This window comes from Ischnura elegans, assembly GCF_921293095.1.
Source record: "Ischnura elegans chromosome 13 unlocalized genomic scaffold, ioIscEleg1.1 SUPER_13_unloc_4, whole genome shotgun sequence".
NCBI lineage: Eukaryota > Metazoa > Arthropoda > Insecta > Odonata > Coenagrionidae > Ischnura > Ischnura elegans.
Genome location: NW_025791660.1, coordinates 2,550,309 through 2,567,309, shown reverse-complemented (window position 1 = coordinate 2,567,309; position 17,001 = coordinate 2,550,309). Strand labels below are relative to the sequence as shown.

The following is a 17,001-nucleotide window of genomic DNA, read 5'->3' as shown; positions in this document are numbered from 1 at the left end:
TATAAAATATATGCCGCAAGATGATTCGTTAAATGATTTAACTAGATTTCGTTGGGAAAATTTTGCTGGTACTAAGGTGGAGGACTTTATTGAATCATCTGTCCTTAAACTTTAATCATGTTCGGATTGCTGCTCATCTTAGCATCTGCTCACACACGTACTTTGCTTCATATTTTTTGTTTATAAGGGTCAAGGGAGTTGGACCAAATTTACACAGCATTTACACGTGTAAAAATGGGCGAATTCTCGACTTATTCCTTACACCAAATTTCGACTCAATATACACGAGTAAATTTCTCCCTGTGCTGTATGGGTTGTATTTGGAATCAAAAGTATTCAGACTAATTTCATTTTGATACATTGATTCAGGAATACAATATATTCCTTTATTCAGCCATGTAAGGGTGCTTCAAAAAATTGCATCACTAAGCGAGCTGTACACCATAACTATTATTTTCATACCAATTGTAAAAGATTACATTTTAATGATTTTATTGTCCTTCCATAACACATCGTTATACCAATTAAGCATTTGCATTTCCTTATGTGGTTATTTAAACTCAGGAATTGATGGATATTATGGTACATTACGATTCTTAAAAACATTTTCTATCTCCACAGTGTTTCGTTTTTGGTCAATGTCACCATAGCTGTTTCCTAATCAATGACAATGAAAACATTTAGGCTATAATGAGTAAGTGGCATTAAAAATATTGTAGAAGTCGCTAAATTATAATTTCATTTGAAGTCGGACAGCAGTTTAATTAAACCCATTGTAGCAATTAAGCCGCTCTTGATTTCAATAGCCAGTGCATGAGAAGAAGAAGGTTTTTAATTGTTGAAAAGATGCATTGTAATACTGTTCATTCGTGGTTTGTGGAGGGGGTGTTGATTAGCAGAGCTTCCTTCCAGGTATTGTTGTTGCACTTTCATTTTCCATGTCAAAGACTAACGTACCTGTGACTGTTTGTCCTGCAATCTTCTTCAGAGGCTATTATCAATTCCTTGCTGGAGACTTCACCATATTTTATTATTTGCTGATAATCAATTGTCGACTGCCAAGTTTGACGTCCATATTGACAACTCACCATGTCATCTCCACAGCCGGGCCCATCCATTACGAGTTAATTCTTCTGTTAACTGAAAAGCTTGGTTGTTTTTGCATTTAAAGTAATGTGTGTGCCCAAAACACGAATGTTACGTGATCGTGTGTTAATTGGTATTGGTTCCATAGTGGGAACGAATATTTAGCAAACTGTTCATCATTACAAAATAGATTTATTTTAGTTTAATAGCGGCAATTCACATGCCTTCATGAGAGGCACCTTGCACGATATATAAATGCATGATCTCCAAAAAGGAGGTTCTTTGGAGTACGCTATTGTACAATTTATTCACATCATATCAACTTACCCTGATCCCTTGGATGAGTTATTAGATATGATTTTGGCATTAGTTGAAATTCGTGGCAGTTCTGCATGGCTGGTGGGGAATGTTCTGTTCAGAACTATGAATCATTAGTACTTAATGCATGTTATAAAAAAAGTAAAAACTAACAGCGAGAAATAAATTTTTTATTTTTAGCATAGCAACTATATCATTACATGATATGCTGCCAGTGAGTGCTGTAATAAGAAGCATATTGCATCATGTATCAATGCATGGGCTCTTGAAGGAGGTTTGTTGAAGTACACTTGTATAGCCTATCTACCCATTTCAACAATTTTTACACAGGTATGTGGAGTTCTGTTGTCACGTGGAGGGGTGGAGGATTCTCCTTCAATCTTTGATTTCAGGTTTCTGTGTTATCGTGAATGTTAACGGGAAAAGTATTTTTTAGGGGAGTGGGGCCTTTTTAGAAGGGGTCTTGAGTTATGGTGAAATTAGAGCATCCATGATTGGGGATCCTGCCAGTTGGTGAAACTGAAGGGATCTTCTGGCATGTACGCAGTTCAATTGGATTTTTAAATATAATGCACTCATGTTCAAAAGCCTCAAGTGGTAAATTCATCTCCTTATTTTTAACTCTAATATGTTTACGTGTTGTATGCGTAACCCACCAAAATTTTTTATCAAATGAATTAAATTTTTGTTGAATTTTATGCATTTGTTTTTTCATGACTAGTTGATAATTCATTGCATTGTCTCTCACTTAAGTGGGGATAGTCTCTTTTAATATTTCTCTGTTTTAATTCATCAATAATATATGCATGGTAGTAAGGTACTATGTACATAAAAATTGAATCTCTATGTCAGCACATTTCATTCTCCATCCTGAAGCTGCCATAATTCCACCAACCATCTTGTAGATGAAATGATTCTCTCAGCGATGGCTTCATATTCTAAGGTGGTGTTTTTTTGCAAGTCACCACTTTTATCTGCAAATTTGATGAATATCCTTCAGCACAACATGGTGCTTTAGAGATTAACTTTGGTTAATAGTTTTTTGGCAGCTGCATTGGTGTACCAGGGCTTTGGTCATAAGTAGTATGTTCTCGTTTTCTGCACTGCTCCACTGTTGTACTGGAGAATACATATATGGTATATACTGAAGTGGTGTTGCTGCATTGGATTTTGACCTATGTAACCTCTGGTATAATCTCTACCCTCAGTAAGCCTGAAAAGTCTTGTTCATTCACTTCCCTTCCTACTGCTCCCATTAACTAGAGGCTGCAAAATGCTGTAACATCTCTAGGCAATGGCTAGAAGTGGTTAGTAGTTAGGTAGTCTCATCAGTGCCAGCTGTGGAATTGCCTCTAGGGTCTTAACTATTTAGAACTGTGGTATACCCACATTATAAAAATATTAAATTTCCTAATATGCTAAATCGGTATTATTATCTTAATCATCATTTCCAATACATATAATTTTATGCAGCAGTTTTTAAGTTTATCCAGTTTGTTTTTCCAATTATTCTCATGAAGGTATTCTTTACTTGACTGTTCCAGATGGATTTCTTAAGATATGTAAAGGGCAGAGCAGAGGCGAACTAGGACAACAGGAAATCTCTTCCCTCTGTCTATCCAAACAACATTTGGATACTCTGAAGAGAGCCATGCCTCAAAAGTCCCAGAGGCTCAGCTCAAGGCTGTGAAGTGATGTATGGATGTTAACCCAGAAGTACTTAAGTATGAGACATTCATCTTAATCCAGGCACAGAAGAGACTGGATCGAGAAAGCAGTCTGGATCTGCCTTGCACACAACTAAGCATCAAGAGGTGAAACCCATGGTGTCCACCCATGTATTTCACTGTTTAAGTATCTTACCTAACAAATCTCACCTCAGCAATAGGAAAGCTACGAATGAAATAGCTGTTGAAAGAAATAAAGTGGCCTGAATTTGAACTATTTTACTCGTATCAATAAAAAATGTGAAACAACCATTGGTAAATTTTGCTGACAAAATTTCGATTGATTGTGATATGTAACGATTAATCTCTCCTTTGTTTCTGCTTGTCCAAAGTAATCTTTTTATCCTTAAATTGCTCATAACTGTGTTGCAATACTTACATGTATGTCAACTACTTGATTTTACTTGATGACTTCTACCAAAGTAACTTTCAGTAACTTACTTTTCCTAACTCTGGAAGAGAATGTATGAAATTCATGTGCAACATTACTTTCAGTTGCAATAAAAATGTTGATTGTGAATTAGCAACTTCATATTATTTTTTTCAAAGTTTCACAATCAAAGACCTAGGCTGCTTATACATTATTCTTAAAAAAACATCAGAATTACTCTTCAGTATAACAAGCATTTAATAGTAGCTGTTTAGGAAAGCATTCCCTGCGGAGAGGGGATTTGAGAATACCTCCGCAGTATCCCTGCTTGTCGTAAGAGGCGACTAAAAGGGTTGGAATCACAATAACTATGAATGTTATGGTTCCTCAGTAATAAAAATTGGAAATAATAATTAATTCCATCCTGGAGGCATTACAAGAATGCAATTTACAGGTCGGATTAAAACTAAAAGAAGTTATACTACACACTATAAAACTTCGTCTATAGGAATGACAATAGCTGTCATTTAAATACAGACATTGTTGGAGTGTTTTTAGATGCACTGGAAGGGCATCTAAAAACACTCCAACTAAAACTCCAACGCCATGGCTCCTGATTTTATCATAATGCATAGATCTCACTATCTTCTTTTGAATTTTAAAAGTAAAAAAAATTGAAATGGATCATAGTCATGGAAACAGGAAATACAAGAAACCGTTAACTATATAACTCACTGCTAACATACAGTGTGGAACTGAATTACAATATGAAGGGATATTATATACCTAAGTAAGCCGGGCCCTCACGTATCTCATGCAACCCACATTTTTTATGCTGGCTCATGGGGAAGAAAATTATTAAAACAAAAATTCAATTTTACCCCTTAATTTGTATCATTTTGTCATGGCGTGAATGTACAGTCTATTAGTCAAAATAATTTGCTTAAGTTGAGTGTTCTTGCATATCTTTTGCATGAATTTATTGCCTTACACATCAATATTGCCATCCTGGTATCCAACTACAGAAGTTCAGACCTGTTTGCAATTTCGATTCAATATTATTCAATTACGGAAGTCCTTCAGCAAATTAAATGAAAACAATTGCTCTTCATACCTTCTAGATGCCTGAAAGCAGTGGTTAGGTCTGTTTTATGAGCTGATGGTGTGGGCAAGGGCAAAATCTGAACATCTTGGTATCAAGTGGGAAAACTCAAAGTGATAGCATTTTTTACATAATGAAATTAAATATCATTAGTCTCGAGGAAATAAAACCAAGAATCACTGGTTCATCTATATCTTAACAATTTTTTTTTAATTTTTGTTGCTATCGCCTAGATCTGAGAAAAATCACTTTCTCTGTCCCACACCTCACTGTCTTTGTCAGTGCAGTTCATTTACAATGCAACATTTTTTAATCCTTATCAATTTCATCACTGATTCAGAATTCATCGTGGGAAGTAGTAAGATATTATAGTGATGAAGGTGAATATTCTTAGTTCAAGTGGAGTGCTGATGGTGGTTGAACTTTGTGAAGGGAATATGCATTATATGCATTGCGTGATGCAAATGAGTTAAATGATTGGATCCAGTGATTTGAAGATGGGTCTTCTAGGCTGTCTGGTGGATGCTGTAGCAATGGTTGAACTACTATTACAACTTAGTAGCACAGCATACCATGCAATGGTTGAACTGTTAATTAAATAGCTATTGGGTTTACACTGCTTCTCCCACCCTCCTATAGGAACATCGGTGTGTTGCACTGCTATAACCTGTGACAAAACATTTTAGTATTCAGTATGCTGCTTTGTGAAAAAAATTTTGACATTGGATTGCGAACAAGCAAACATGATGAGAGCACAATAGACTTTGTTCTGATTGTTGCAAGTTCTTGGTCATTCTCATTAGGAAAGCCATCCCTGGGAAAGGGGGACTAGTAAGTCCAACAGTATCCCTGCTTGACGCAGAAGGCCACTAAAAGGGTGACGGTGCAACAAAGGGATGGCCAGCTCAGTGTCTTTCTCTGAGGTATCCTTTTACAGTTGGTTCCTATGCACTGCATCCGCAATGAACATACTGTAATGTTAGCAATCACCCTTATTTTTTGTGTGTATCATACTCTTAGAACTGGTGGTTATGCTAAATATACTTTAAAATTTTTCATAAAGACGGGCAAGAGACTGTTTAAAATTATATAAATACATGAAAACAAGAATATTGATACATAGACTTACTCAGAAACAAAATAAAAAATGCAGGGAAGTAGGCAGTATTACTGACAGACTGCATGGAATATATTGTTTTTCATATAGCGCATTGGTGCCTCCATGGATACAATATTGAGGTTTGAAACACGGTTTACAGGCAAAATTCTTTACTGAGACCTTAAGATAGGAATGCCGAATAATTCATAAATACCAAATGTGGAAAAATAAGTCCCGAAATGAAAAATAATATTTAAGATGCTTTTTGGCCTGCTCAAGAGAGATTTGCGCTCATTACGTACCAACAGGAGGGTTTTACAAAAAAAAATTAAAAAATGTTACCTTACCACCATCAAGGAAGAGTTTCACTGATACACGCAAACTGCACACATCAGGCGGTATAATAAACCGTGTTAAAATTCTTCTTGTTACATCTGCAAGATGATTTCCCCCAACACGACTCAAATAAGTTACCAGTAAAATAAATAAACTGCATGGTAAAGAGTAATTTGTTATATATTAATGTTTACAGCCACATATATTACAAACACGATACAATTCACATGTTACACTTCCATCTCCGAGAGGGGGAAAAAACAAGCAATTCCAACCTTTGAGATATGACAAAATCCTCCCTCTAAGATTTTAATACACACAAAAAGAAAACATGAATAACTTCCTGTTTACAAGTCAAAAACTTGTTTTGGCTGGGCAAATAAACTGAATATGACTTATTTATGCCATTAAATTACAATAAAACCAGGGGGTCTATTCTCTAACTCGAAGCTCCCGTCGTGGTAGCTTCGAACTAGCTACCAGAATTGGCTACCAACCTTATTCTCTAACAGGGAGTAGCTTTCTCAGACCAAGAATTTCTGGTACCTTTCTCAGACCGGATATGGGGTATGAGAAATATTTCGTGCGAACTCAAGTTTTTACTCTTAGAACCAATGAAATCGCTCGTTTCATTTCGTAACCTGCGGGAAAATCATAATGTAGTCGTTCTCAGCTGACTTTTTCTTCTAGTTGAAATTAATGTGCTTGTAAATTACGAAATGCTGAGTGCCTTCAGCTTTCATAATAATAGAAATACGAATAATAATAGAAATACGTAGAAATAATTATATTTGGCTAAGCGGCTTTTATATCAATTCAATAGTTTCGATCGATGCAGCAGTTTATGTCACGATTGATAATCATGTAGGCCATGTAAATATAATGAAGAGAAAATGTTAGTAAACTGCCAACACATTAAACCAATGCTATCACATTGTCGTTCTAATTCCCGAGAACTTCACACTCAGCGCTCCTTATGCTTTTGCCTGTTTGATGCAAATATTTTGATGACAAACTGTTTCTGTGCAGAGATTGTTCCTTCTTGCACTGCGAGAGAATATTGCAATAACATGGGCATACGATAAGTGTATATTATTTCGGGAATATCTTCAACAAAGTTAATGGGAAGGTGGAGAAAATTATGTTTGAAAGTTACGTCATTTCACTCAGATTGGCCTAAGCAATCATTTTAGGCTCACAATATGCTTCAAACGATATTTACACAAAACTCTACTGTCGTGCCGTTCTCACGACGGCTAAATTAATATTTAAATGGTTTTATGAATAAGTATTATATGCCAACCGCCAAGCTTGCACTATTGCAAGCGAGGGCGATTCATTAGAACTTGACCATCATTATGAAAAAACAACCTATTAAACGTAGTTCCTTCTTCCAATATTAAAGTCATATTATATTATTGTTTTTGTGATGACTTCCTCCGTGGGCTTCTGGAATATCCATGGCCACAATTTCTCAAAATTCAAAACAAATACACCAACTTAACTACCGGCACTGAAATTAAATGCGTGTATACGGCCAAAGACACACAAATGAAAGCAGAATGATATCATGAACACATTTATTCATTGGAAGAGCAAAAAATTTATTAATAACTATCATGAAACACCTTACATTGCATTATAACACAATAATATATCCACCTCTCTCCGGTCTGCATCTATATAACACTAAACTCTCTTTACACAATCACTTCACAACAAAGATCGTTGCTAATAATGCACGGTAAAGTTAATCATAAATGTATAAACACTTGCAAAAATAAGACATCCATCTCTGTGCAGTGGATACATTGGCATTGGTAATGATTTCAACGCATCAATTTGTACCGTCACTACAAGTCTCTCGCAACATCAATGATAATCACTGTTTTTGGGGTTTTTCTTCTCACTAGTAATGACTTCATGCAAAATAAGATTTCACATGATATAAAATGATTGAAAGTAACATTTTTCTTCTCCAAATAATGAAATCAACTAGTTAACGCGATCGATAGTTCACTCCGAAACATATATGTTTAGTCACGAAATTTGTCACTCATGCCCACTACTTTGTTAAGAATGCAATAATTGAAGGCTTCAAATAATTTACGCAGCATTCCCGACCTCATTAAAGAAAATAATTACGCAAAACAACAAAAATAGTCAACACGTTTCTTGTTTACCACTCAATCGCTAGCCGTGTCAAGAAAGACTGATGGGATAGAACAAAAGATTAGCGACACGCGCCACTTGGTTCACGGCGGTTCATAGGAATTCCCAAGAACCCTGTATAAGGACGGCAATGTCCCACCTCGAATTTGTTATCAATGGCTGCGCGAGAAATTCAAGTTCCAACTTTGGCCGCTAGAGGGCCAGCCTGCGCAATCGAGGCAGCTAGCAGACGTTTTACTGTTGAATCAATGTAATTTCAAAATTATTTTAGACCTCAATTTGGCGAACATTGATGGGTTCTACCCAAATTTATGACAATATGTGTTAGATTATAGTCATACCTGTATTCGATGCGAAGGAAGAGACGCACATGCCCGTGATAATTTAGCCATCTGAAATTATACACACACCGTAGCCCTCCACAAGAAACTGTTATAACTTTGCGAAAACAGTGATCGTCCGCCGATTAAGCTTAGACGCACGAAATAATCGGTAAGGAAATTGACATATGCAGGATTACTCAAGAAATCGGCAGCATTCAAGTTTATTAACCATTATAACATCAAAGGATATTTTGAAAACAGTTATCAGGTGATTGCCATGACTCCTTGACAGGTTTCTTACACTGGGATGTGATCAGGCACGAAAATGGCAATTTCGGCAACAAATACCTCCATAACAACTAATCATCTACCTGGGACCAGAGATAAAAAAGTTGGCTTTTCTACACATGGACTGAAGTATATTATATCCACTCCCAAGCAACAATTAAATGTCATGTAAGACGCTTTGGATTTGAACCCAAAGACCTTTAATCAGCAGCTAAGTGTTATATACGTACAACTTGTGCATAATGAAGACAATAGTACAAAAAAGTCCAATTTACCAATGTCTCAGGGTATATGGAGCGGCTCCATGATTTCATTTTGGGGGTTCAGGGGGCACCCATAATACAGAACAAATGCAATGGTAACTGGACCCTATTAAATATCTTGCATATTTTTAAGGGTCTGGGGAGGTACGTGCCCCCCTAGATCTGCCTATGTTGACTATTACTGCATTGATGTAAAAACCAACATACAAGGAGAATTAAATTATAATGAAGGGAGAAATTAAACAGAAGTACATATAAGGTGAATAGCTGTGATACTGTTTGATGTTGACTTCCACACTGATGCAAGTCTTCATTCCCTGAAAATATCGAAAACATGTTAATCCTTATATCAGTGAATAATTAAGGTTAAATTGCATAGGAAATTACACTGAAGGAAAGCATATGGTCAACTCACTTGCACAAAACACTAACACTCGCAATAGTGATGTTCAGGATCTGAATGCCTATGTTAATTTTGGTAACTATATTTGTTATGTAGAAAAATTGTCATGGCTTTCTTCCTCATAGGCCAAGGTACAAGAAATATTCTCATGTTAAGATTTCACGCCCTTGAGTAATCATCTCACTTTCAAATCACAACTCAATTGCATGGAGTTTTCTTGCAAATGAATCTAAAACCTTACGTGGACGAGATATTTTTTTCACTTCTAGCACACACTTAGGGAGGAAAGACAAGTGGTTCAATATGTTACAAATTGTTCTATATATATTTTTTTTAGATCACGAGATGTGGGTCAATCTTCTCTTCCTTGTATAATTCAAACTTTATGCTTCACGACCCCTTATTATTGACCCACATCTCGTGATCTAAAAAAAATATATATAATAAGGGGTCGTGAAGCATAAAGTTTTGAAGTTTACAAATTGTTCTCAAATGACACAGGGGATATAACTTATAAAATGGAAAATGTACAACCTCGGTGCACATCATAATACCAGCCTTGCAACATATATTGAGATGATTTGAAATGTTTCTTTACCACACTATTTACGTTTAAGCAAATATATTAGTTCCAATGTTGGATTAATGTATGCAAGGTGCAGAAATATAATCTGCTTTAAATTTTTTTTCATGCATATTGCCCAAAGATCTGCACTGTCACAAAATGAACGATTTTAGTATTAAGTGGGAAAAAGAAAACTTTTCTCATAATGTCATAACTGAATGTGCTTCCATTCGTTGTTTTCCTTAATGACATACATTCTAACATCCTTTAAATAGTTCTACCTTAATAATCCTTCCTCCACAGCTGACTTGCTAATCATGGAATGAGGTGTGAAAGATGGACAAAGACTTAGAAAACAGCTTGATAAGGCTGATGGAACGTAAGGGTCATGAAACTTGATGATCCATAAACAGTAGGACAGGAAACTGGCTAGGGACAGTAATGGAACATGAGGATAGCCAATAGAGTTTACTGGGTTAGAAGAAAGAGATGAGATAATAAGGAGTGCAAGATTTGTAAATCCCAACATCTCCTGAACACGGGTCAACGCGGAGGACAGCAGGGACATTTTTTTCCACATAACCAACATACTTTCAGACAAACATCGGCATTCAAACCGCGGACATAACCGTCCTCCTGTCTCCCTGCAAAACCATTAGGGAGCACCAGCAACTTGATACGTCATGTGTTACACTCCAAAACCAGCACAATTCAATCATCATCAAGATCACCATCAATACCACTGATTTAAGTCTTCATTCTCTGAAAATATGACAAAAAAATTAACAAAAAGACAATGCAAAAAATATGGATAACACAACACATAATTCACACTGGAGGAATGCATATGGATCACTCACTTGCACAACATAAATTCAGAGACCATAAACCAGCATCAGCATGATGATACTTTAAAAGCCCTCCCAAAACAGGAAGCAAAACCAGGGGAACAATTAACTACAAGACCATAACCATTAATTCATCATTAAGATCACCATCAATACCATTGACATAAGTTTTCATTCTCTGAAAACATAAAAAAACATATTTACAATATGACCATGGAATAAATATGAAGAATTTAACATCAAAACTAACACTGGAGGAATAAATATGGAATACTCACTTGCACAGCATTGTATATTATAAGGTCTTAAACCAGCATCAGCAAGATGATACTTCAAGATGTCCTCCAACCAGAGGGCAACACCAGGGGACTAATGAGACTCCAAGACCGTCACAACTAAAACATCATCAAGATCAACATCAATAACACAGATGATAGTCTTCAAACTCTGAAAATATAACAAACATAATAACAGTATGACAATTGCATAAATCTGGACAATATAACATCAATGGTCGCACAGGAGCAATAGATATGGGCTATGCATATTGCTATGTATAAATGCTATGTATATTTTAAGATCTTAAACTAGCATCAGCAACATGAACAATCATAGATGTCCAACCAGAAGGGCGAAACCAGGGGAACATTGCGACTACAAGACCATCACAACTCCACCATCATCAAGATCACCATCAACACCACTGATGTAGCGCTTCATTGTCTGAAAAAATCACAAATGAATTACGAATATGACTACCAAAAAAGTAACAAGTACAAATAATTGAAAACAAACACTGGAGGTAAATGAATGTGATACTTACTTGCCATGACTTCAATCTCTGAAAATATCACAAACATATTAACAAGATGACCATGGAATAATTATCAAGAATATAACATCAAAACTAACACTGGTGGTAAAAAAGTACGATACTCACTTGCCACACATTGTACAGTATACGTTCTTAAAGAACTACAGCAGGGTGATACTGTACACGTCTTCTCAAACCAGGGAGCAACTCAAAGAGAATGATAACACCCCAAGACAATATCCATTAATTCATCACCAACATCAACATCAATACCACTGATGGATGAATTCAATCTGTGAAAATATCACAAACATATTAACAAGTTGACCATGGAATAATTATCAAGAGTATAAAATCAAAACTAACACTGGTGGTAAAAGAGTACGATACTCACTTGCCACACATTGTACAGCATACGTTCTTAAAGAACTACAGCAGGGTGATACTGTACACGTCTTCTCAAACCAGGGAGCAACTCAAAGAGAATGATAACACCCCAAGACAATATCCATTAATTCATCACCAACATCAATACCACTGATGGATGAATTCAATCTGTGAAAATATCACAAACATATTAACAAGATGACCATGGAATAATTATCAAGAATATAACATCAAAACTAACACTGGTGGTAAAAGAGTACGATACTCACTTGCCACAGATTGTACTACATCACAAAGCATCTTCAGTTCACAAAGTACATAATACTGTCATAAGTTTGGATGAAGCACATGGGAAATGGTAGTCAGGATGCAAGAGACGCTACATCACACAGCACTGAATTTGCAGGAACAAGAACTACGCACTAATGCAGTCCATATCTGCAGTTTGCAAAGTACATAATCACTGCCATAAGTTTGGAGGAAGCACATGGGAAATTGTAGTCAGGATTCAAGAGGCACTTGTAACAAAGCATTGAATTTGCAGGAACAAGAACTACACACCAATGCAGTCCATATCTGCAGTTTGCAAAGTACATAATCACTGAAATAAGTTTGGATGAAGCACATGGGGAATTGTAGTCAGGATTTAAGAGGCACTATGTAAAAAAGCATTGAATTTGCAGGAACAAGAACTACACACTAATGCAGTCCATATCTGCAGTTTGCAAAGTACATAATCACTGACATAAGTTTGGAGGAAGCACATGGGAAATTGTAGTCAGGATTCAAGAGGCACTATGTACAAAAACATTGAATTTGCAGGAACAAGAACTACACACTAATGCAGTCCATATCTGCAGTTTGTAACTGTAAAGTATGACACTGTTATACAGCATACTATTTGTTAGATAAATAAGAAATTCGCAGAAATGAAGTTATTGCAACTTTGCCATCTTTCTGTGGAGGCGTGCCTTCTCCTGATTAACATTATCGCCCTTGTTAGCTGCTTTACATGCAAAGTGCATTCTAGTAAAAGCAAAGAACCGCACTATGGCTCCAGTGAAAGAATGGCAATGCTGTGGACAACCTACTAGCGGTAATGCATCAATATCATCCACGGCTGCCAAGACATCGAAAAGTGTGTCCACACTTAGTGGGCTTGAGGAAAGCACCTGGACAGTCTTCATTTATAGAACACTTATCAAATCATACAGCCTCTTTGATTAATATGATAAGTTTCCCCTGTTAACATAATGTAGGAAGGCATTACAACCCTCACCATCAGGAGCACCTTCATGTTGCACACTCTTTCGACAATCTTCACATTTTGTAAAACGTTGACATTTCCTTGCTACATACCCAGAGAAGTACCCCAGGACATAGTCTGATGAATGGAGCACATGGTAATTATGGTCATCCTCCATTATTACAGGCATATTTTCTGCCAAGCTCCCCTTATCAACTATATTGTCCATGATGCCACTGAGCTTGTCATGACGATCCCATGAATCATCTATGGCAACCGTTGACACCAGGGTCTTCAACATATCCCCCCCCAGATACATTGCTCCCCCTGGGTGGCTTGACCAGTGAATATGTGCTGATGAGCTTGAACATCTGCGCAAACAACACTGAGTCTGGGTGATCATTTGATCCACAGGCAGAGCGCATCATTCCAAAGAATCTCTGAAAAGAATAAATTGGAATTGTCCATATCAATTCATAAACAACTTGATATCACTCCTAAGGATAACTGCAATAGAATATTCATACAAATAACCAAATGCGATCCACTTACTTCCAAAGCATCCTGATTTAATCTGGCAGTCATTAGGTACTGAAAACCACATTCTGCCTCCAGAAAGCTGTAAAGCTCTAAAGCCGAACGAATGCTCACTTTAAGGCCTAGGGTAGTGTTCCCCGATAGAAAATAGTACCCATTTTCTAGGGCAGCCTTTTCCCATTCCTCGATGTAAGTAAGGAAATTTAGAAGAGCCTAAGGAACAGATAAGGAAAAAATTACTATTACTCTCCATACCTTGCTGCAAATTAAGGAAGACCAATTACATATTTAACAGGAAGATAGAATTCCCAGGTGTGACATAAGGAAATTATTCAGAAAGGAATACACATTCTACATACAAGATTTCAGGTGTGCCTACTTTTGAAATCTAAGCTTCCAAGCAATTACAACTTATGACTCACATTCCAATTTTCTGATCCCTTCCTCAGTGCACTCAATTGAGTCCGTGAGTTGAGAGACTGAATAAGGACCTGAAAACGCTGAATTATTTTTATTGAAGCGTCACAGTCCTCCAAACCATCATGCCGACCTTTGTAGACCTGCATTGCCGCTGCAACCTTACCACCGAAGAACTAAGATGAGCGAGATTACATTACCTACGGTTCGATAGACGTATTTCACAGTGTATACAGCACAAGAAGAACCACTATACCTGAAAGGCTCTACGAACATTCATCTTCTGGTATGGTTTCGGGTGTATGTGGTCCATGGTCAAATCAGGGCATGCCTTCAATTGGAATCCACATGGATTACCCAGTTTCACAATCGCCTCCCAGTGCTTAAGTTTGACGATGCCATCAGGTGTCTGCAGAAAGTTATATAAATAAGGAAAAAATTGAAAATTAAGAGACATCAATACAATAGCACAGAAAAAATTGCATCAAAGTTAAGATGCAATGAAAAATTACTAAGTATATAATTTCTATATTTTGAAAATTTCTAATCATAAGTAAACAAATACCTACCCAAGTCTCCTCATTTTTCACAAAAAAGTTCCTCACATTCTTTATCAAATGTGGGAAGTCGGACGAGAACCACAGTCTCCTCAATGCATTCACTGGATGAATGCAGCTGGCATTTTCGGCATCTATACCAAAGTGCCTCCACATCGTCCGATTTCACTGGGCACCATCTGTCACCACCAAATCAACATGGAGATCAGCCTTCTCCAGAAGAATGATGCACTCCAGTATTAGGTGATGGAGAACGGTGCTTGAGGCACAGCCCTTGCTCAAAAAGCAAGACAGAGCCTGCACCCATCTACCTCTAAATGGCTGGTACATCATTACCAGGGCATGATCTCCACGCTAATTTCTCTGGTGCCTTGGGGTATGGTCTCCTAGATCGGTGAAACCAACTACTTTAAGCTCCCTCCGGTCGAAAGCAACACATTGGGCGAGCTTCATTTCATCGATTAAGAGAGCACCTAGGGAAACAAATGTAGTAAATAAATAGTATTTTTAAGCAGATAGACAGAAAAATGAATCTTCATTTAAACATCATTGTCATACCTCTCTTCTCCACTGACGGAAGAAGTTTCCCCTTTTCCTTCAAACACTTGAAGGTTGCCTCCTGGAACCCATAGGCCCCTTTAATTTTCTCTAAGTAACGACGAAGGGTCTGTGCACTTGGTAATGCTTATATCCCATGAGACCTGAGGTGCTCATAAGCTTTTGGGCTCTTGATCCTTAACAGTATGCATTCATACACCCAGTTATTAGTATATCGTCTACCTTTCGAATTCACTCGTTTTGAGGACTCAAAACAGGCTCTGATAGCCTCTTGCTGAGCCACAGGTAGACTAGCTACTTCAGCCTCCAAGATGTCGGCAGATTTAGCACTGGTCTGTACTCTCAACTCCTCCATGTGCTTTTTTAAGTCGGAGACCTAGAAATTCATCAGTTAGTAAGTAAAGTGATGAAATGCACCATGCTGAACCAACAGTAAACCATACTCTACCTTAGTAGACAGGCGTGCAGCCTTAACTCGACATTTTGTCAAGGCAACTTTTAGGTATTTTTTTGGCAAGAAACACCTGCTGCCGTCTTTTTCTGTCACACATTTGCTTCCTGGCCAAATTGCAGTGTAAGCAGAGACTGCTAGGTCCCCTGCCTCTTGCCCTATTTTCCTTCACAGGAACATATCCGGCACACATTGGATATGCCCTACAAAAATGAAAGAGTGGGTCATAATTATAAAAATGTAAAAGCTAAGGGTCTTAAATAAGATGCTGATGCTGTGCAACAAATTACTCATAAAAAAATAACACATAGCATTTCTCTATAAAAAAGTAAGAATTAATGAAAGTAAGACAACATGCAAATACTTACGCAAACTGTACGACTGCCCTTTGGCGGCAATAATGAGGTAGTGACATGTCAAAAGCAATAGGAAGGAAAGGGGGAACTTTGGCAATGAGGTAGGAAGTAGATTAGAAAAAGAAATGAGTACAACATTGTGTTATTTTGAAACTCCTTCTCTCATTTAATGGTAAAAAGATAACAACCACACCACTGTAATCAGGGGCACAGCTAGGAATTAAGGCTGGGGGGGGGTTTAGGTGCAACTAATACCAGGGTGTGTGAGGTTATGCAATACCCACCATGATAGCGGTAGGTTTGATATTGATAAACTGCAGAATTTTAAGATAAGCGGTTCAAAATGGTGTGCTTCATGGCTTTCTGAGGGATATTTTACTAATCCTTACACTATCCTATTAATCGGGCAATATCAATCAAGTAAAATGGATGAAACTTAAAAATTTCAGAGCTCTTTATCCCCCAAACCCCCATCGCTGCACTGCTGACTAGAATTAATGCGATACTGCCAAGTGAAAAGGATCACAGTGTAAGTGAAATTCAATGAAACAGATGAAATCGGAATAGCCATGTTAGAGTTGGAGTGGATAAGAAAATGAAATTAATTGTACTCGTTACAATTGGAGTTGCGTGAAGCGATTAAGTACTGTAGATAAACAAAATGGAATTAGGAGTAGGATAGGAGATGGTAGCTAATGACATTTTGGTGGAAATGTGCATCATTGCCAACTTCCTAGCAGATGTAGCAGCCTCGTTATGACACATCGGTTCAACCGTA

At 37.2% G+C, this 17,001-nt stretch overlaps 1 protein-coding gene and 2 long non-coding RNA genes across 3 annotated transcripts; 1 reads left to right on the top strand and 2 right to left on the bottom strand.

Annotated features, from left to right (window-relative positions):
• Positions 1 to 672: 672 nt before the first annotated feature.
• Positions 673 to 3,658, top strand: LOC124173105. Its single transcript, XR_006868385.1, has 2 exons — positions 673 to 1,734; positions 2,949 to 3,658. It is a non-coding gene; the product is annotated as an uncharacterized LOC124173105 (long non-coding RNA).
• A 10,630-nt stretch (positions 3,659 to 14,288) lies between these two features.
• LOC124173283 lies at positions 14,289 to 15,356 on the bottom strand. Its single transcript, XM_046552801.1, has 3 exons — positions 14,871 to 15,356; positions 14,558 to 14,710; positions 14,289 to 14,477 (listed from the first exon to the last, which is right to left on the bottom strand). The coding sequence occupies exons 1-3, from the start codon at positions 15,012 to 15,014 to the stop codon at positions 14,289 to 14,291; spliced, it is 486 nt and encodes a 161-aa protein (XP_046408757.1). The 5' UTR covers positions 15,015 to 15,356.
• Positions 15,357 to 15,578: 222 nt separating this feature from the next.
• LOC124173109 lies at positions 15,579 to 16,436 on the bottom strand. Its single transcript, XR_006868389.1, has 3 exons — positions 16,236 to 16,436; positions 15,865 to 16,070; positions 15,579 to 15,792 (listed from the first exon to the last, which is right to left on the bottom strand). It is a non-coding gene; the product is annotated as an uncharacterized LOC124173109 (long non-coding RNA).
• Between the last annotated feature and the right edge of the window lie 565 nt (positions 16,437 to 17,001).